This window comes from Sinocyclocheilus rhinocerous, unplaced genomic scaffold (genome assembly GCF_001515625.1).
Source record: "Sinocyclocheilus rhinocerous isolate Xijiao unplaced genomic scaffold, SAMN03320098_v1.1 scaffold2321, whole genome shotgun sequence".
NCBI lineage: Eukaryota > Metazoa > Chordata > Actinopteri > Cypriniformes > Cyprinidae > Sinocyclocheilus > Sinocyclocheilus rhinocerous.
The window spans coordinates 135793-158014 of NW_015661043.1; the positions used below are offsets into that span (position 1 = coordinate 135793).

The window sequence follows — 22222 nt, forward strand, 5'->3', positions numbered from 1 at the left end:
ACTTACGGCGGGCTTGAGTGAGCGGAGGCCGGCGGGCTTGAGAACGGCGCAGCCGGCGGATTCGACGAAGGAGTGGCGGATGGGCTTGCGGCAACCACATGTGACGACTCCGGGCTGGACTCCGCTTCGTCCACGGTGAAAGCCGATCCGGCTTTCACGACAGCAAGAAGTTGATGTATTTCCTCAGCGACCAGCACAGATCAGCTCTAGGCATGACGAAGCGGATATCGTCCTCTTTTGGAAGGCCAAACAAAGTAGTTTCTTTCACAACAAAACACACAGCGTCTCCACGACATGGCGGTGGCGGCAACAAAACTACAGCGAGAATAAAAGTTATGCCTTCTTTCCTTGCGTGAACATTTGGGCGGCGTTATGCAAATCTTCCCACATTGTGACGTAGACATGTGGGGACGTGTTAGAACGAGCCGTTTTAGGTAGGCGTGGTTGACTCTTAACTTTTATAAAGAATATCTCTTTGGATTTGAGACTTTAGTCTTTGCAACTTTACAGATCTTCTTTATGCACCAAGAGCTTGTATCACTTCAAAGAGAAAGGAAAAATTTAAATCGCATCATATGACCCCTTTAAAATCTGAATGCTGCTTTGAATGTTGCACTAGTCATCTTATCCACCATGTCTGCCTGTGTGTCTCACAATGTCCCTTTTTTCTGTTTCATGTCTCTGTGCTCATTTGTACATGTGCCTGTTGCTGAATCACCTGTTTTTTAGTTTTTTTTCATCTCACTTTCTTTGTTGTTTCCACATTCTCTCCATCACAGCTGTCAGAATCCACAACCACACTGTCCTGACTACCCATAATTCTTCCTCTGTGTATACCAATGACTCTGCCTACACTAACATTTCCGCCACTGTAGGTGAGGCTCTTACACATGTCCACTTACTAGTTCAAAGCTATGGGTCTTGGGGAATAGTGTTAGGGCCTATACATTCATGTAGACCTTGTATATCAGCAGGACATCATTAGGAGAGGGTAAACTGAAAAACTCTGATATATGACTGATTTTATTGGATCCAGTGTGTTTGTGAAACTGCGTTTGAAAACCTTGTCCCATTTTGGAAATCTGCTGTATGTGGTGTGATTTGTTACGTCTGTTACGTCGTTTAAAACAAATGTCCCAGCCAAAATTGTACAGCCGTTTGAATCTAATTGATAAAGCAGCATTGCAAGAGTGCTGGTATTTAGTATAACAGTGTTCCACAGTTTGAATCCTTTCACTTGTCTTTGTTTGCTACATGAATTCTGATTTCATTGGCAAAGAAAAAAATAGTCAAAACTGACAGTTTATATGGTCAGTTATGTAAATGTATATTGCTGACCATAAGTGTATATTACTTAATGTAAGTGTATATTACTTATATTTATATAAGTGTATGGTCAATAAGATTTTTTTAAATGTGTATGCATTTATCTGATCAAAAATATAGTTAAAACAGTAATATTTTTACAATTAAAATAACTGTTTTCTATTTTAATACATTTTATAATGTAATTTATTCCTGTGATGGCAAAACTGAATTTTCAGCAGCCGTTACTCCAGTCTTCAGTGTCACATGATCCTTTAGAAATCATTCTAATATGCTGATTTTGTGCTCAAAAACATTTCTTATTATTATGTTGAAAATAGTTGTGGTGCATAATATTTCTGTGGAAAACATGATACTTTTTTCTGTGTTTTTTTTGGGGGGGGGTGAAAATTCAAAAGCACTTTGCAACATTGTTTTTACTATTAATTGTTATCAATTTAATGCATCCTTGCTGAATAAAAATATGAATTTATGAATTTTCTTTCACAAAAGAAAAAAATCCTACTAACCACAAACTTTTGAATAATAGTGTAGTATGTCTGAAATTGCAACAGCTAACAAGCTGTTCATTTAAAAATGCAAAAAAGTCATAAATAATAATAATAATAATAAAAACCTTGAACAGTTTAAAAAATAAACAATAATAAAAATAACATTCCTTTCAAACAGTCCACCATTTTGAAATGTTACTGTAGTATTCAAGTAGAAACTTCCAGTGCAACTTGTTCAATATTTATGATAATTCTGATAGCATATAAAGACAGCATTAATATCAGCATGGCTTGCTTATAGTATGTAATTTTGTAATTCAGATCTCTTTTGTGTACATTATTTGTCCTGTAGGAAACCTTTTATTCATATTTCAGTTGCCTCAGAATCTCACTCTAAAAAGCTACATTTAAGGTACTTCTGCACAATACTTCACAAAGGCATGCCGATACCCTGGATCTCACTGCATAGATGGATGTTCGGTCCTCTGTACCTCTTTATCTCTCTGCCCCCACAGTACAACTATTGTTCACTCACTCCATACTTCAGTCTGTCTCCTCTCTGTCTTCTGCCATCCACTGTGTCTTCACTGAGCACTCTTTTCCATGATCATCTCTTCTCTCAACTCATCCATTCATGAGGTGCGATGGCGCTGCGGCTCCCACTGTGATCCACAGGTCCTGGCTTTTTAGGTCTAATAAAGGAGGATTTATTGAACAAAGTCAGTGCATTCAAAAGAAGAACAACTTACCATTGACAAAAAAGCAGACAATCTTGAATCATCTGCAGTTCAGTAATTCCCCAGATCCTCATAATTCAGGAGATCTGCTCTTGTTTTAGAGTACTCATATTTTTACTATATGGGTGAAAGGTTAGGATTTCCTCATATTGTCTCTAGTCAATACATCACATGAACAAATGACTTTGTTGAGCATAAAACAGCTGTCTTTCCAGTTAGACTATCAATGATTATTCACCTAAAATATTCAGGTTTCAATCTGTGTTAGATAAAAAAGGAAAGAATGATGAAGTAGGTTTGTGCATGAGATGATTATGAACTGTAATGCCTTCTGAAATTCATTTCAAGTGTTATAATCTTGTTGGTTGCACTCTCATCATGTAGACATTGTAGAAGGAATGGTGAATAAGGGTATCTATCTGAACGGTGATAACGGGGCCACTTTCCTACACTTTGGCAACTATAAAGACTCCTGCATAAGTGATCCTGCTTTGTGTGGACCTGCCGGTGAGTTTTTATTGCCCTTCTGCACTCTTTTCTATTGTTATAGAAGTGCATGAACATCTTTATATGGTCATAGATGTATGACAGTTGAGTAATGTGTTGCTCAGGTTATACATGACGTAATAAAGGCTAATGGTTCAAAATTAAGTTTATATTTCTCAAGAGCAAATATATCAGCTTACATCAAGCGCTTTGTGCGTGAAAGCTGATATCATCTGTTATTCATCTGCTCACATCAGCACACATTCCTTTGCTCTCAAAAACAGAGAATATGTTGTATTTATATTTATTTTCCAAGGCTTGACCAAAGTAAGACTTGCAATATTGTTTGTGACGAAGCGGCCTGGATCTAATAAAGAAGCTTTTGTTTAAAGTTAGATATCAGAACGTATTGGAAAAAGAGCTTGGTTTTTGGTCGTAGCCAGAGGATTATGAAAATCAGACTTAAAAGCTTAAATTTATTGATACATCACTCTTTGTTATTCATTTATTATTTTAAAATGTACTAATTTACATCAAATTATAATATATTTGTGATATATTGTATGTTAAATATTATTATTAAAACATTGTTAAAATAAAGGGAAATATAATTATTTTGAATGAATAAATGCAATTATTTGAGCATCAAATCACGGCCTAAATACTGTAAAGTACTGTATGCTGTATTATGTAGTAGTACAGTATTTTTCTCAAAGTTTCTTTGTGTCATTGTGCTCAACACTAAAGCTTTATTTAACTCTTACTCCTGGACAGGGATAACTTTCTCCTTCTTCTGGAAAAATAATGAAGTAGATTCTCGTTTTGCGATTGCATCCGGAGGTAAAATCATCTCAAGCGGTTTCTCTGTCTACTCCAACCCTCATGGCGGATACGTGGAGTTCTACACGAGAGGAGACTCCAAGACATGGAAAGCACATATTAAATTTCCAGGTACTGTAGTTATTATTTGAGTGTGTAGGGGGAATTTTAGTTCAGGATGTGGAAAGTGCTTAAATGGTTTGGGGAACCATAGTATGTTGCCTTATCTTTAAAGCCAAAAAAATATTTCCCATGATCTCGAAGTTTTGCTCACATGGCCTCATTTTGAAATACATTCTGGTTTGGAATTACATTTGCAGTCTAACAGTAAATATTTTGAATATGTAGTTCTGTGCATAATTACATTGATTACATCCAGATGTCCAAAAGTACTTGAGTCGATAGGCTGCAGAATAAACTTTCTCTGTTGAAATTGACTTGATTTAAATTTGTGATTTAAATTTGTGTGAAAAGAACTGTGAAAAGAAATGGAAGTGTGAGTGAAAAAGTAGCTCAAGTCATATCATTCAGCTGCCTGAGAAAATAATCATTTCTTTCATCTAAAATTTTTCAGTCATTTGGGGATTTGTGTCATTTCCAGAATACATCTTTAGTATCTGGAAGTGATTGTACACTACATTTTAAAAGTTTGGGTTCAATAATATATATTTTTTAATACATCTGTGAAGAAATTAAATGCATTAAATTGTTAAAAATTTAATTGCTGTTCTTTTGAACTTTCTGCTCATCAAAGAATCCTGAAAATATGTATCAAGAGTTTCCACAAAAATATTGGTGCACCACAACTGTTTTCAACATTGATAATAATAAGAAATATTTCTTGAGCACCAAGTCATATTAGAATGATTTCTGAAGGATCATGTGACACTGAAGACTGGAGTAATGGCTGCTGGAAATTCAGCTTTGCAATCACAGGAATACATTTTAAAATATATTAAAATAGAAAACAGTTATTTTAAATTGTAATAGTATTTCACAGTATTACGGTTTTTACTGTGTTTTGATCAAATAAATGCAGCCTCTAGGATAAAGTCAGAAAATGAACAAGATCCCCAAGTATCGTTCCTAAGACTAAAACGGGTATTACCAAAGCATAGACCAATCTTCGAAAAGAGAGATATTAAAACATTACGTACTGAGTGGGATGATGTGATGAGACATGCTCCATGTGCTATTTTATCCCTGGACAGATGAAATGAGCCATTGACAGTTCAGCTCAGAGTTTCTGTATACCATGTCTTATTGGCTTCATTATAAGCTGATGAAATCCATTCCTCATGCTGTCTTCAGCTCTTAGTTTCTGTTCATTTTAAACTTGTGTTTTATGGACCTAGACACTATGAGTAGATCTGGAAATAATATTACTATTATCTTTATTTCCAAACAGTCAAAACATGAAATTTGTGTATGCTTGTTTGAAATTTCTTTTGCTGGCTTTCTCTCTCCTGTCATCTCTGTCTTTATCTAGGGCCCTACTGGACTCATGTTCTCTTTACATGGACCCAAACGGAGGGGTTAAAGGTCTACATTAATGGGACATTCAGTGTCGGAGACCCCACAGGAAATGTTTCTCTTAACTACGGTGATCCCTATGCTGACTTGGTCATTGGCACAGGAAACACTGGGAATTACAACCACTATGCCACAGGGGCCTTCGATGAGTTTGTGATTTGGGAGAGGGCCTTGTCCCCTCAGGATATCTGGATGTACTACAAAGCAGCCATTGGTAAGTTATTATGGAGCTTATTGTGACTCAAATCTGCTGTCATTATAATTTTATTTATCTATTAGTTTATTTTCTCTGTGGCAGCCTTCACTTGTCCCAACCATGTGCTTCTCTGCAGTTGTCAGCCATTGCCGTTGTTGTCAGGGCTTCCCAAATTAGCTGCACTTGATCTTTGGTGTCTCTGGCTTGTCCCAACTTGCCTTTTAGCAGATGGTAGCACCCCATGCTTTTCAATATATTAAATATTCCTGGTTAATTCTGTCTTTATTCATTTGAAGTACAAGAGCAATTATGCCACTGAACAATTGAACAATTAAGCAATGCTTAAATGTATGATTGCATTAAAGGGGTGGTTGATTGCGATTTCACTTTTTTAACGTTAGTGTGTAATGTTGCTGTTTGAGCATAAACAATATCTGCAAAGTTACGACGCTGAAAGTTCAATGCAGTTCACGGAGATAGCGTCTTTTAAAATTATGGCAGTTTAATGCCTACAAAAACAGTTCGTAGGGACTACAACGAGTTGCTTCCCGGGTTCGTGACGTCACAAACCCAGATAAACCCCGCCCCCGGGAACATGCAGCAAAGGGGGCGAGGCCATGTTGTGCTGCTTTAGAGAAGGAACTAGGGATGCACATAAAAATCTATTCATATATGTATTCATATATTCTGTCTTCTAATGATTCTAATGGATTCACAAGTTTCAAAATCAATGTTCTAAAGCAGCGGTTCTCAATACTATTCCTCGCGTCGCCCTGCTCTGCACACGCTCTGCATCTCTTTCTCTCTCATTCAGATCATCAGCTCAGCTCCAACAATGAACTGTTCCAATTATACACTTATTTTCACATAGCTATGAGAAGTGTTATACATGGACGCACGTGCGGTTGCCGTACTGTATTAAAGCTTTAATCAAGATAAAACCGTATATTAAAAGCTAACAGAAGCAGTAGCATTGTCAAATATCAGCGTATCTAAAATTATGAGCACCGGAGCACATGCCGCTGAGGTGAGGGGCGGGACGCTTAGACGTGCACTAGAGGCGGTTTAGCCAATCACAACACACTGGGCTAGCTAACCAATCAGAGCCCATCGCCTATTTCTGAGGGCGGGGCTTCAAAAAAAATAAAAGCAGGAAATGATCAGTGCGTTTATAGGAGAAGGGACAGAGCGGTGTGGAATAAAGGTAAATTATGTGAAAAATTATGCGTTTTTAAAAAAACGAAGCATTACCACATGTAAAACTGCACCCCATAAACACAATCAAGACTAGAAAAAAAAACAGTCAAACACCCCTTTAAATTGTTATTGCATTGAATATTGAAAACATTAAACTTTTTTTAAAGTAGCATCTGCACACAAAACTGGTTCCCCTTCAGGAACTCGAGCTGCGTCGAGATCGCTTTGGGAACGCCCTTGCGTGACCGCGTTCTGAAGCACGTGTCAAATCCGTCCAATGGAGCAGCGAGACGTCACGAGCGGGGTGACGTCAGCACCAGAAAGCATAAAAGCGCATCCGGCCGGGCGCAAACCAGCTTCTGCTCTTCAGTAGCGCTCTGTGTATGTGTCTGTCTATTTACTGTTGTCTGTCCGCACAAGCACTCATATATAAAAACAATGAGAAAGTCTATGGCGAGCGAACGGCATTACAAACGCTGTGTTTCTCCCTGATTGGATGGATTTGACACGTGCTTCAGAACGCGGTCACGCAAGGGCGTTCCCAAAGCGATCTCGACGCAGCTCGAGTTCCCTCGGGGAACCATGGTTACATACGTAACCTAGAGACGTTTTTGAAGTAAAAATCTTAAAAATTAAATTAAATAAATGCCACTTGAGTTTATATTTTGTGATCTAATAACATTTTAAGTGTGGCTTAGGTCTGCTAATATTTGTTGGGAGCAACAAATAATTTTTTATATTTTTGTGTTCAAAAGTTTGGAGTCAGTAAGATTTTTTTAATCAGCAAGGATGCATTAATTTAATCAAAAGTAACAGTGAACATACATTACTTATAATGTTACAAAATATTTTTATTTCAGATGTATGCTTTCCATTCATTAAAGAATCTTTAAAAAAAAACTTGTTTACATCATGTTCTCCAGAAAATTAGGCAGCAGAATACTGAAAAAATAAGACATGTTTTGTAAGCTCCAAATCAGCAATATTAGAATGATTTCTGAAGGATCATGTAACACTGAAGACTGAAGTAATGTGTTGCCATTATAGGAATAAATTACACTTTAAAATATGTTAAAATAGAACGCATTTTTTAATTGTAATTATATTCCCCAATATTACTGTTTTACTGTATTTTTGATCAAATAAATGCAAATGCAAGTAAAGTCTTGGTGAGCATAAGAGACTACTTTCAAAAACACTTTAAAAAATACTTTCCAATCCCAAACTTTTGAATGGTAGTCAGTGATCTAGATTAATACAAAGAAAAAAAAGTGTACTTTGAAGTGCCATTGGTGGAGATCATGGCCAAAAAGTGGATTTCAGAATGTTCTTTTGACTATATGGATAAGAAACATCTGTGATGCTGCCGCTTTGTTTGTTTTTTTTTGCCATTTTTGGAGTTATTACCCTGCATGCAGGTTATTATAGAGAGGAAGAAGCATTTGAAGACAATTTCCTTCAGAGACACTGGCCCACATTCCACCAGTCCTCAAACAAACCACATTGAAACGCACTGTTGAAATACCATTATATGTTTGTATGTGTTCTCGAAGGCAGTTTTGTTGGCTTTGTTCGTAACTGCGCATATCTTTACCTTATATGTATGTGGCGGCGGGATGAGTTTTATATCAGGGTTTTCTTTTAAACTGCAAGTGTTTGGAGACTCATTCCACACTTTTGAATGGTAAATCATCTAGATTAATACAAAGAAAAACGTGTACTTTTAAGTGCCATTGGTGGAGATCATGGCTAAAAGCTGGATTTCAGAATGTTCTTTTGACTGTATGGATAAGAAACATCTGTGATGGTGCCGCTTTGCTTTTTTGCCATTATTGGAGTTATTACCTTGCATGCAGGTTATTATAGAGAGGAAGAAGCATTTGAAGACAATTTCCTTCAGAGACACTGGCCCACATTCCACCAGTCCTCAAACAAACCACATTGAAACGCACTGTTGAAATACCATTATATGTTTGTATGTGTTCTCGAAGGCAGTTTTGTTGGCTTTGTTCGTAACTGCGCATATCTTTACCTTATATGTATGTGGCGGCGGGATGAGTTTTATATCAGGGTTTTCTTTTAAACTGCAAGTGTTTGGAGACTCATTTGGGCAGCTGGTTGAAGTTTCTTGCAGGCAAGATGTCTTCAGTGTGGCAAAGACAAATTTAAGCTCCAATAAGGCTACAAATGGTTTCCATCGTCATCAGTATCAGAGAGCAGACCAATGAGGTCTTTAACACCTGGAGAAAACTATCCGTTAGCATTCCCATTAATCTCAATGCCATTTGGCAAATGCCCACCATAATGGTGTAGTTACAGAATCTGCCAGCAAGGGCTAACAGGGCCATGCTAATTAGACCAACCTTGACCTTTTAGACCAGACAGCACAAAAAGCTTGAAGTCATGCCTTTCCATTACCATATGAAAAAGATTATATTTTCTTCCAAAACTAATAAAAGAAAATTACATTAAGTACAATAGTGGACTGGTCATCTGGAAGGTCAAACCCGTAGTGATGCATTTTCATTATTTTTGTCTGTTTTCCAGTAAATATATATATATATATATATTTAAACATCCTTAAAACAAGATATATTTACTGGAGAAGTAAAATTGGCAAATTGTTTTTTCTTCCTCTTTTAAGCACAAAGTGTTTCTCAAACAGTTATATCCAAAAATAAATACATTGGGTCCAGTGTAATAAAAGCATCTGCATGAATGTGAAATGTAAAACCATGCTAAAATTCAATACCATCTCCATTACCTTAATTTTAAAATACATTTATATCTCAACAATTTTGTTTCTCAAGTAAATTATTTAAACTTTTATGGTGCAGCTTTACAATTTAGTTCCATAAAACATCCATACTGGCACTTTAACAAATATGGATCCATGTCTCTTTTAAAGAGGGATAATAGTGATTATGTAGGTTGATGTTGGCACTCTGGATGAGGTATTGGCCACCACTTTAGAAACAGTGAAATATATCCTCTCACAGCGCTGATTGTTAGCCCCTGTTAGGGATAAAGACCTTTTGTTAATGATAAAAAAAAACATGTTGTTGAAGAAGAGAAAATCTACTGTTGTTTTGCACACGTCCAGCTGTAATAGGCTCTAATGAGGGGCATAGTACAAAGTCATTAGAGAGCTGCTTTGCCAGGGGCCCTATAAACCAGTTTCACTGCAACCGACATGTGCTTTCGGGGAAAGGTATCACATGTGCCTTTCCAGCAGGTGTGAACTGTTTGTTCCGTGAGATGTAGAGTACTTGTTCAGAGCTCTTTAGATCATGGCTTCTGTGCATAGCTTTGATGTCATATTATTACAGCATTCAATTTTTTCAATTATCCTATTATGATTCTTTTTTTTAAAGGGGTCATATGATGCAATTTCAAATTTTCCTTTCTCTTTGGAGTGTTACAAGCTGTTCGTGCATAGATAAGATCCCTAAAGTTGCAAAGACTAAAGTCTCAAACCCAAAGAGACATTCTTTATAAAAGTTAAGACTAGTCCACGCCCTCCTAAAACGCCTCGTTTAATCCTATACCTATTTAATTATTTTTATTTATTTTTTATTTTTTTATTGAAATAAATGAAAATTATTTTATCAAATAAATGTTAGAAATATTAAAAATATATATACATACATTTAATTCTATTTATTATTCGTGTCTGTTTTCTTTGCACAGTATTTCATTTATTTTTGTCACCACAGGTGAGAATGTGATGTCCACCTTCCCAACCGAAGCATCCATCAGTGTCACTGCTGCAGATACTCAGTCAAAGGTAAATTCTTCTGACCTGATGTCACCCGTTGCTCTTTCTGAATCTGTTTCTGTGAGTCAGGACTGTAGTCTCCCAGACCAGAGGAGTGTAGAAAGATAACCGCAGAAATACAACTTCATCACACATTACTCCAAATTCCAGGGTTATCTAAGAGATTTCACATGGCGGGAGCACTCATTACAATATTCCCAAAAAGCACTGAAACTTTCAGGGCAGTCATTTTGTTTGACTAATGTATGTAAATGCAAACACATCTGTAATGAGGGTAAGCACTAACCTGTCTAGCTTCTCTCTCAGCGAAAGTAAGAAATAAGTACTTGCGGTGAATTCACCAGTATCTAATTACGAAACATGTTTGTCTTTGGTTTCTGTTAGTTTGATTAATTGAGTTCACTGAAACGACCAGTACAAGGCGGGATTTCTCACTCATCAGCCTTAATCAAAACCGTCCCAGCCTGGCTAGATTAACTGCAATGAAGTCTTTAAGGTTTTATTTTTTAAGAGTTTATTTAAGCAAAATAACAACTAAAAATCCCCCAAAATACATTTCATAACCCTTGAAGGTTACTTATGTGATTTATTTATATGTCATTACTGTCTGCTAATTGCAAAAAAAAAAAAAAAAACTTTTCTAACAGGTTCCTGAGTCAGTGTTATTTTTGTATCACTGATATGCTATTATGGTTTTTGCTAATGTTTTGAATTAGATGATATTTTTATTATTTCTTTTTCATTTAAATTTTAAAGTTTTAAAAGTTTTTATCATTTGTATCATGAAGTGTAAAAACATATTGAGCTGGGATACGGGAAAGTATTAAACTTATTGACATTTACTGAAATAACTGCACACCTTTAAGATCTGCGGCGTAAATGTGAGCATATGGAGAGCAGCAATCACAGAGAGCAAAACACTCATTCTGTTGACTTCATTTGAATGCTTGTAAATTAAGTTGGCCATTCAAGACACTGACATATTCTCTAAAGGCTCTCAGCAGTGTTTGACACACCTCCTTTTACAGGCCCTCAATCTGTCTGCTCAGATTCTTCTCTGCGCAGTAATTAAATGGAGTGGACGAATGCAGACAAACACACACACACACTCAACAGGGCCTCCCAGACTACACCTCACACACCCTTGGATGATTAGGTGTTATGAAGCCAATGCAGACATCGCTCTGGGACCATCTGTGTGTGTATAGACGCACACACCCTTGGCAGACGTACAAGAGCACAGCAAGAAATGAGGTGGAGGCCGAAGCTGTAAACAAACAAATTCAGCTCTTTTGGAACTATTGTTTCCCCCCAGACTCTGAGGAAATGGAAAGAAATCAGAGATTGAGCATTCGCACAAATGACAACACTGGCCGTTATTGAGTAAGGAGGTCAAGTAGAAGAGAAGATTTTCCGTATTGGCCTCTTATAGGGTATGGATGAAAAATAAGACTTTAAACAACTAGTTTGGAACTTCTTTCTTTGGAAAGTTCAAGTAAGACCGGCATTCAGCTTTGCTGTTGGCATAGACATTCACAAATCCCATGAGAATGAGATTTAATTAAATAATTTCAGCTGTACTGTAAGCGCCAGCTATTCTGATGCTTGTTGTTGAAATGATTCTATTAAATTATGGGAAACCAAAAGAACGCCTTTATATTTTGAATGTCAAGTCCAAGCCACACAGAGCCATTACATGTGATTGTGGGTAATTTTATGGAGTGCTGTTGACACATATCCACTTTTTTGTGTGTGTTACAGAGAACCACAGAGATGCCCCGACCTGCCTCCACAAACCTGACAGAGGAAGTTCAGAGACTTCAGGACCCCATGCGGTTACAAACGCTAGACCTCCTTCAGTCATTTAACCTTCCAAACAAGACTATACCTCAGGAAACAGCCAACAATCTTACACAGGTAAAGATAGGAAGTTTAAGGGTTTTGGAAATCATAATGGAACATAGAGGTATAAGAAAATATTTCAGAATCTGCACTATTTTTAGGTCACTAATAGGTGAAATAAGTACATTTGTGACATTAATTGTATGATTATTTTTTACAGACAGGCATGCTTCTGTTGAAGCACAAAATGCTCTTTGGAACATCTTCAATACAATTTAATGTTACCTTTTTGATCCATATTTCAATCAAATGATTATGCTTTTATCATTTGTCTATCATTTGTCATGGAAATATTTGTATTAACTTATAAAAATACACTACAAATTTTTTTAAAGATAAACTACCATACAAAATGTTTTTTTAATTAAAGAAATAATGCTTTTTAGCAAGGACAAATTTAATTCATTAGTAGTGACAGTAAATACATTTTTTAATGTTATTTTAAATAAACGCTGTTCTTTTGAACTTTCTATTCATAAAAAAAAAACTCAAAGATCAAAACATCTCAAAAAATTAATTGCAGCATTTCAGCATCAATGTTTTCAGCATTGATGATGATAAAAAAGTTTCTTGAGCAGCAAATCATCATATTAGAATGATTTCTGAAAAATCATGTGACACTTAAAGCTGACGTAATGGCTGCTAAAAATTCAGTTTTGCATCATAAAAATAAATTACATTTTAATGTATATTACAGCAGAAAACTTATTTTAAAGTTTAATAATATTTTGTAATATTACTGTTTTTACTGTATTTTTAATCAAATACTGTGAATGCAACCTTGGTGAACATAAGATACTTCATACAAACAAATAAAAAAAATCTTACTGATTCCAAGAATCTTACTGATTCTTTTGAACAGTATTGTAAATTACAGTGGGTTAAAAAATATATAGAAGCATATTTCCTGTTTCTTTTAGACTTAACACACACACACACGTTTTTAACTATGCTTTATTCTGCCCTGCATGTTTTAGTCTCTACTGAAGAGCGTGGATGAGGTCATAACTGCCAGCGACTGGAGAGAAAACGATGAGGTACGTTTAATGGATAGATTGATGATTGGAAAGATATAAAGATCCTATCAGTCCATTCATTCATAAGTAGGTTCAGATGAATCTGCAGACTTTTTTTGAATTCTGAAAGAATTCAAACATGGTCAAATGTGTTAAATGGAGCTGAAGGTACTACACACTTATTAGTAGCTGAAAGAATCATCTGGTTCTTATTTGTGTAACCTCAATGATCCGTAATATACTTTGGACTTGTCTTTTGTCATGGTAAACAGTGGAGTCCAGTGGTCAATGGGCTGGTGGAAACGGTGGATAAAGTGATGGTGCATATGGCCTCCAAGCTTCGGTCCAGCCCAGACGCAGAGGCTCCTCTGGCCATAGGGGGCAAGAGCTCTGTAGCGGGTCAGTACACACTCCAAAACACTTCTTCAAACTTCCATTTCCAGAATATCAGTTCTTAGAAATTCACACTTCCTCCCCTTCCTCTACATACATGACTGGCTTGAAGTATGTGGAGTATGTCCAAGTATGCTCACAGGGGGACGTGTACCTAATCCATATGCATGAATGCAGCATACCGGGTGTGTGTCACAATGTACAATTAGGCCAGAGTTAAGGAATTTGAGGTTTGAGACATGAAACATGAAACAGCCATATGTTGCAGCTGCTTTTTATTGTGTTTCATTACTACACGTTTTTTATACAGTCTAACATATATGAGAAACAGTTGGTACAAATTTCATTTTTAATGATTTTAAATAGTCAGAAGTGCCCCTAGGTTACGAATCACACAAAAATCTGCATGTCTATCAGGTCTGAAAAAACGTAACATGAAATGAATTAGATATGGGTCGTAACATCTCTTGATCTGTTCTGTTCAGATTCAAAATGGTAAGTCTTGCTGAAGTCTCAATTCTGAATCAGGCCCTCTGAGATTCCACGCTTTAGAGTCAACTCTGTCTCTGATCCTCCTTTTGCTATGATAAGACTTGTGTGTGAGAAGCAGAGGTCGCTTGAGAAAACTTTTTGGGTTGCGTGAGATATTATTGAACTTCAATGTTACAGTCAGTGAATGAAGCATAAATAAACGCAAGATCACAGATAAAAAAAAAGAACAAGAGATGATGTTGAGAAAAGACTTACCATAATATTATTTGGATGGCACCCTGCAATAGCTTTGGCACGATACCAACTTTTAATAGCTTATACTATACCAGTAGTTTACAGATAATTTCACAATTCTCTGTGTGAGTTTTAATATCACTAGAAAAGTGAATATGCTGTTTATCCTTTATTTTAAGTTAAACTGTTCACCTCTTATGTTTGGTGAAAAATACAGTAAAAATATTGTGAAAAAACAGTTGTGCTTAATATTTTTTTGGAAACCATGATACATTATTTCAGGATTATTTGATGATTTGAGATTTATTTCAAATTGAAATCATTCCTAATATTATAAATGTCTTTGCTGTCATTTTTAAAACAATGCAATGTAGCTTTCAAGTATTTATTTCAATTATGTAAAAATAGTTTCAAGTTATTCAGACAATTATTCAGAACATTACGGTCTGTAATAAAAATAAGTTACAAATTACAAGCAACAGAGCTAATATACAGCTGAAGTAAACAGTGTTGACCGTGTTTATATTAAAACCTCACAAATAATTGCACCAAAATGTGCACACATGTAGCCGCTTGTCACAGAGTAATGTATGTGAGATTTTGTAACAAGCTGCCTTTCAGATGGTGCACAGTTTCCAAATACATTCAGAACTGAGTACCACCGACTTGGTACCAAAATGCCGGTCCTTTTGACTTTCTTGGAAGTGATGCAATATCAAAGCAACAGCATACTTACTTTGAACAGTGACCCATCTTTTTTTTGATGTGTCTAGATTACTCTCTGATGAAGATCCCTCTGAACTACAATCTGCAAAGCTACCGGTTCCCCACACAAGGGAAGAGTTACATCTCAGTACCAGGAGAGGCCCTCACAATGCAGTGTGAGTAACCCTAAAATCTGGCATTGATCCACGTCCTGGGGTCTCATTTATAAAACTCATCGTTGATTTCATCCTAAAAGTTTTCATGTGTCATGTGTAAAAACCATGTGTACGCCAGAACCTGCGCACTAACCTACGGACTATAATGCTATTTGTACCATACACATTACATTTTATTGCTAAAAATTATCCAGTATCCTTGTTATGTTTTATAATAAATATATGAAAATATCCATAAAAACAAAACAGCTGAAAATAGTTCTCAGATATATTTTAGAATAGAGTTTATCTCATTCTTTTACACTGGCCAAATAGTATTTCAATTGTTTTAAACAATTCAAATTAAATTAAATGTATGCAGTTTTGCTGATAAGGTGAACAAATGGTGAACATTTTTAGTGGAAACAGATAGGCCTATATTTATTGCAGTGGAAATACAATTGTATGACTCGGCGCATGACAGTATTTTAAAAAGGAAATGTGCAAATCTTACCGTTTTCTTCGAGTTTAATCCTTCAAATACAGTGGTATTTTTCATAATGTTGTGGAGATGCCTTCACATGACATCAACACCTCCATGCAGATGCGGTTGTACAGTAAACTATTATCATTGGTCCTATTCAAACCGGAGAATGAACCGTTCGACCACCGAATCCAGCAGTTCACCATAATATCGAAGTAATTGCACATCATTGATCATTGTTCTCGCTAAAAATATTTTCTCGTATCATGAGATCTGCGGTTTAGTTTAAATATGAATTATTGTGCACCTACAGTATAGCACTTCTCGCTGTCATTAAAACAGGAAAACTGATCGAGCGCATCCACTATATGTCTAAATTCATATATTTTTTTAACTTCTGCGTATTGACTTTTTGTAATTTCAGTGCTATCTCCATTAATGAGAGTTGAATATTTAATGCAAATACATATCGAAATGAAAACAGAGTTTAAAATCTTTTACTTCATTACTTTTCTCACTCAAAAAGAGTTTGTACGCATGGTCTAGAATGTCCGTACGGTTCATACATATTTACGCCAAGTTTATTTTTTATAAATCGGGATATGTGCATGGAAAATTGCTTACGCATATTTATATGCCAATTTTGTGCGTACGCAACATTTATAAATGAGACCCCAGATCCTGCAGTTTTATGTTAATGAATGTTTATTACTGGAGTAGGCACATTTGATTTGATTTGATTTAGTGATTTCACTGTACCAGAGTGAAGGTTGTCCTGTGCCGCCCTGGAGAACAGTGGCTGTCTATGTCGCCAATGCCATCCGCTACTAGCTAATGGGATAAATCATGCTTAAAGTAGCAAACTTTAATGCTTTTCCACTCTCTTAACCACAATTTAGCCATAATGTGCATAATGGAACAAACAAAACCTGGACTGGAGCATAGGAATATGAAATGGGATGGATTGCTAAACAAACTGCCAATCATATTTTCTTTTTTGAATAGAAGGTTGTTGTTCTGAATCATTCCTACCCAGTTTAAACCATGATTATGAGTAAATGTCCGCGCACACACTTCTCATTGCTTTTGGACAGCTCAAACTGGGGGGAAAGAACACATTGTTTTCATAAGAGGAGGATGAGGGACATTTATTTGTTATCTGTTTATTTGTTGTTTATGGCTGAAGAGGACAATGCAATCAACTCTTATGACTTCCTGCTGCTCTCTGACGAAAACTGCCAATCACACAAGTCCCTCAAGGAGAGTTTCATTAAAAACAGAGAAAGTGTGTGCATTTGCCTTCGTTTTTATGTGTAAATGCGAGCAATAGTTGAAGAGTGAGTGTTGCAATGTTTCCCATGTGGTGGCGGTAATTATGAGGGCATTAAATGTTTTGTTTGTTTGACAGCGTTTTGGGGTCAGCTCCCCTCGGCTCCTCTGGCACAGTGCTGAACCTGAGCCCCGCTCTGTTCATTATAAACAGTTTTAATAATCTATTAAAGCTCTATTATCAGAAATGGCACATAAACGCTAGTGCTGGCATTAACGTGCCACTGAACTGCTTCTCCTGTGCAGCCGGACATATGGTACACTTCATTATCAGAACCTAGCAGAGCTTTTATACGCCAATTATAGACCACAAGAGAAGGAGTGCATTGAAACGCTCTGTATTTCCGCTGGGCCAAGTTTCTTTTAGTCTTAATAAAAACATTTGTAGAAAGATTTTGCCCATTGGTTTGTGAGGTTATTGGCCCAGAGTTCATCTGAAGCCCAACTCAGAGGAGTTAGTTGGGACACAATGATATTGCATATTCGGTCCATTAACACCTATAAAAACACTAATAAGTTGCAACAGTTCTCAGCACGTTTCACAATAACCAAAACTGCGAACAAGCATCACTATGGTTGCTTTTTTCACATTGTGTTAAAAGGAACCAAAAATCATGATAGTTGATTATTCTTTTGTTTTGATATTGTTATGGTTAACTTAAACTAGAACTATTAAAAATTGATTTTGGTAGTTCAAATGAAGCTGAAACAAAATATTAATATTAGATGAAAAACTTAAAAAAGTAACAAAAAAGGTTTATTCTAAATTACTAAAACTGAAATAAAAAATAAAAACTAGATGAAGATAACTTGATAAATATAGATAAATAGAAATAAAAAAGAATAAAAATGAGAAAAGCACATAATAAAACTATTGAAACCAAAACTAAAATGAAAATGAAAATATAAAATAATTTTTAATTATGTTTATTTAAATAATATTAAAATTTTAAATATTTATTTTGTGTGGGGAAACTGCTTGCTCTTTTTTTTTATACTAAAAATGATACTTTGATCCCAATCATAATGTAAGTTATTTATACTGTAAATTCTGCGGCTCTAATTCAAACCCTGATGAAATGATATTGCCATATCCAATGGTCCACAACAGTTATTTTACTGTTATTAAGGTTATTTACACAAATTCTTCAGTCAAATTATGATAGCAATGATTGTGTTTTCATGTGAATACTGAAGTTGAACTCAAAGGGAAATGGCCCTGTGTGTTTATCATTAGTAGAGTGTAACATATTTCTCCCTCACACACGAGGTGGTCCTTCATCGCTCTCTACTTGCATGTGTGTGTGAACACACATCTTTCCCATTAGAGCTGCAGAGAGAGGACTGCATGCAGTGTCTGTGATAATGAGTCTATCCTCTCTGTGCATTTCAACGGCAGCCCAACACATTCTTCGACACACGCATGCATCTGTGTGATCAAATGTTAATACTTTTGTATGTTTCCCCTGCAGCTCAGACCACGATCGTGGGACTTTTCTACCACAAAATGCACAACTACTACAAAAAAATCAGCCCTCAACAAACAAGGTAAAGTGTTTGTGTGTGTGTGTTTCCTGCTGTACATCATGTTCTTGCGAGCATTTCTTTATCACTCTGGTTCTCTCTCATCTGGGCCTCTGCGTCTGATACTCCCAGCCATTAAGTTGGCTGATAACACTCTCTTTCCATCTTAACACAGCCATGATCAGTACTTATCTCATTTAATTTTTTTAGCACAGCACTGGAACTCAGCTACCCTTTTTTATGTAACTGAACTGGCCACCAGAGCTGAGAGATGATGCAGGGTAAATTCTTGTTGACATTTAGGAACAAAACCAACGCCACTACTGTTGCTCTGAGATGCTGAACAGTTGATTCTGCTGTGACTTAGGCCCAATCCCAATTCTATTTTTTACCCCTTCCCCTTCCCCTACCCCTCCGCCTACTCCTTCCCCTTTTCCCTTGAAACAGAGTGTTAAAATATTCCCCTAAGAATTGGGACACCACTACTATACGTCACACGGCATACACGCAACTTTCTGCTCTCCCTCTCTCGAATTGGCAATATTTGAGAAAAGGGTTTAGCGATTTAAAATTATTGGGGGTACTAGCCCTCCTCAATGTCTATGGTGGTTATCGCCCTGATCAAAACTATTTTCATTGGCAAAGCAAAAACAGACAATGTAATTGAATAATGTAACTGCCAGTAATTACCTCGTTTAGTGAACTGTTCTATAAAAACAAAACCACAATCTTGCTGTATTTCTGTTTTGATATGATCATTGTTATCTTAATATTATCATTACTTGTTTCTTTGCAGATAACTGTCATTAGCATAAGTTTCTTTGCTCATTATGTAGAATTTGTACAGTAGTTGAAGGGTAGACAATAACTGACTGTCCATCTCTGCAGGATAAATGAGGCAGTGGATTTTAAAGATCATAAGATCCAGATGGCCAGTCATCTTATTTCTCTGAAGGTGGAACCGTCTCCTGCCCTGTCATTCAACCTGTCCACTGAGCCGCTGATCCGGATCGTCCTCACGCATCAGCTGGTAGGAGAACATCAATCCTCACCTCATTTTGTTGATTTTGGCTTTCAATCAGGAGTGTGGGTGCTTGTGTGTGTTTGTGTGTATTACAGGTATTTAGTACGTTTGGAAAATTATTATATTTAAAGAATTGTATTTTGCTTGACGAAAGTGCCAAGAAAAATTGTGCACTATAATGGCTTTAGGATCAAGCAGAAAATTCTACCAACCATTTCATTTAGCAGTGAGCTGAACAAACACACTCACACTCATCAACCAACATCTGGCCTTCAGTTAATCGGTTAGACCGAATGTAATTAACATAATACATTCATATTTATGACCCAATCTGGCCTGGCAGATTCAGCACCAAGCCGGTCACAGAAAGTAAATTTCCCGAGAAGAGAAGACATGAACAACAGAAAAGAAGAAATGTTGTTTTTGACTTTTTGTAGTCATACCGGTCTCAATATTTTAGGCCTCATTTAAAGGGATAGTTCACCCAAAAATGAAAATTCTGTCAGTAATTACTCACCTTCATGTCATTCCAAATCTGCAAGACCTTCGTTCATCTTCGGTACACAAATTAAGATATTTTTGATGAAATCTGAGAGCTCTCTGACGCTGCATAGACAGCAACGCAACTACCACTTTCAAAGCCCAGAAAGGTAGTAAGGACATGATTAAAATGGTCCATGTGACATCAGTGGTCAACCGTAATTTTATGAAGCTACGAGAATATTTTTGTGCACAAAAGAAAATGTAAATAACTTTGTTCAACAATTTCTTCTCTTTCAAGTCGGTCTCTGCCGCGCGTTCACGAGAGTATCACGACACATGCGTGTGGTGCTGCTGACGCAGGAGCCAGCATTCCGACGTAGATCCCGGATGTGCTGCGCCTTGTTTGCAAAGAGAGGAATGCACATGCATGCATGTTATTTTTGTTTTCTTTGCACACAAAAATATTCTTATAGCTTCATAAAATTAAGGTTGAACCACAGAAGTCACATGGACTATTTTAACAATGTCCTTACTAGCGATGTCACAATACCAAAAATCTAGTAGTCTGTACCGATACCACTAAAAATACACGATACTCGATACCAAGTCGATACCACGGGGAAAAAATAACAATAATACTTAAACATTAGTGGCACTTGGCCTTCAAATAACACACACACACACACACCTATACTCTAAATGCAAGCATTAGTTTAAATTCACTGACATACTGGCAGGCCGAAAATATTTTTTTAAACAGTTAACATAAACAATTATTTAAACCAGTAATATTAGCCAATAATGTTAATAAGAATAATCAGCGGGATGCTACACAATGAATGAACAAGGTCAGTAACTTTATGTGTGTGCGTGATCATGCGCAGCGCTCGTGCTTTCAGAGCTGCGTACTCTCATTTAAATCTCACACAATCATATTCATATATCGTCGCCATCTTCCACGTGTAGTATTTCTGTGTGCTTGTTGTAGGCATTTTTTCTTCTTCTTTACCCTTTGAGGTCCGACTGAAACACTTCCAGGTGTATGCTCTGCCTGCCCCCATCAGTTCCGGAAGAATTGCAGCCTCGCTAGTCGCTACCTTCGGTACCATCGGTGCTTACGCTACTGAAGAAAAAGAAGTACCGGCAGGATTTTAAAATGTTTACACCGACTTGGAACCGTAGTATCGGTTCTCGTGACATCTCCTAGTCCTACTACCTTTCTGGGCCTTAAACGTGTCAGTTGCGTTGCTGTCTAACCAGAATCATCCCTTTATATTTCTTAAATGGAACAGAAATGTTTCTTAATATGTTGGAGGAAAACTTTCAAAGACCACTTTTTTTTGCTGCTGTGTTTGTGGTTTTGTCTTTCGGTGAGCCGTGTTACACAAGAACCCCAGAGTTCAGAACTGCCAGGACTAACCATGGAAATCCATTTTGGTTTGCATCATCCCTTGCGCTCATTTTTTTTTTTTCAGCTCTGAAACATTGAGAGCTTTGCGCCAAAAGAAAAGTGGTTCTGAACGCTGGAACCATAAGCCTTGAGGTCTTTTGAGAAGGGAAAGATGATTTGGTTTAACAAGGAGCTTATTTGGCGTGTGTGCGCAGATGCTACAACTCAGTCGAGAATGCATCTGTCTGCCAAATTTCCATGGGAAACCCATCAAAAATGGATACAGATGGCATGTAGACAAGTTAACCAATACAGCATGTTTTTGGAGAGTTTTTGAAAAAACAGCAAGGAGTTCACCGTAGCATTGGATTTCACACACCACGTTACACACGTTATTCATCAGCTCACCCACATTTGACAGCTCACCATGCTCTTGACCATTACATAAGATCTGCTAACCTTTGCAGTCTGTCATAATAACCCTGCAATGACTTTTTCATTAAATAAACAAGAAACTCATATACAGCA

At 36.7% G+C, this 22222-nt stretch overlaps 1 protein-coding gene across 1 annotated transcript in view; it reads left to right on the forward strand.

The window, feature by feature from the left end:
• The window catches only part of LOC107726205 (adhesion G-protein coupled receptor D1-like), a 49712-nt gene that overhangs the window by 4348 nt on the left and 23142 nt on the right, over positions 1–22222 (forward strand). The window contains exons 4-14 of the mRNA XM_016535728.1: positions 780–875; positions 2939–3061; positions 3815–3991; positions 5349–5606; positions 10502–10572; positions 12325–12480; positions 13443–13502; positions 13754–13880; positions 15374–15481; positions 18746–18821; positions 19686–19827. Coding sequence (XP_016391214.1) covers positions 780–875; positions 2939–3061; positions 3815–3991; positions 5349–5606; positions 10502–10572; positions 12325–12480; positions 13443–13502; positions 13754–13880; positions 15374–15481; positions 18746–18821; positions 19686–19827 — 1394 coding nt within the window. The remainder of the gene's footprint in view (positions 1–779; positions 876–2938; positions 3062–3814; positions 3992–5348; positions 5607–10501; positions 10573–12324; positions 12481–13442; positions 13503–13753; positions 13881–15373; positions 15482–18745; positions 18822–19685; positions 19828–22222) is intronic.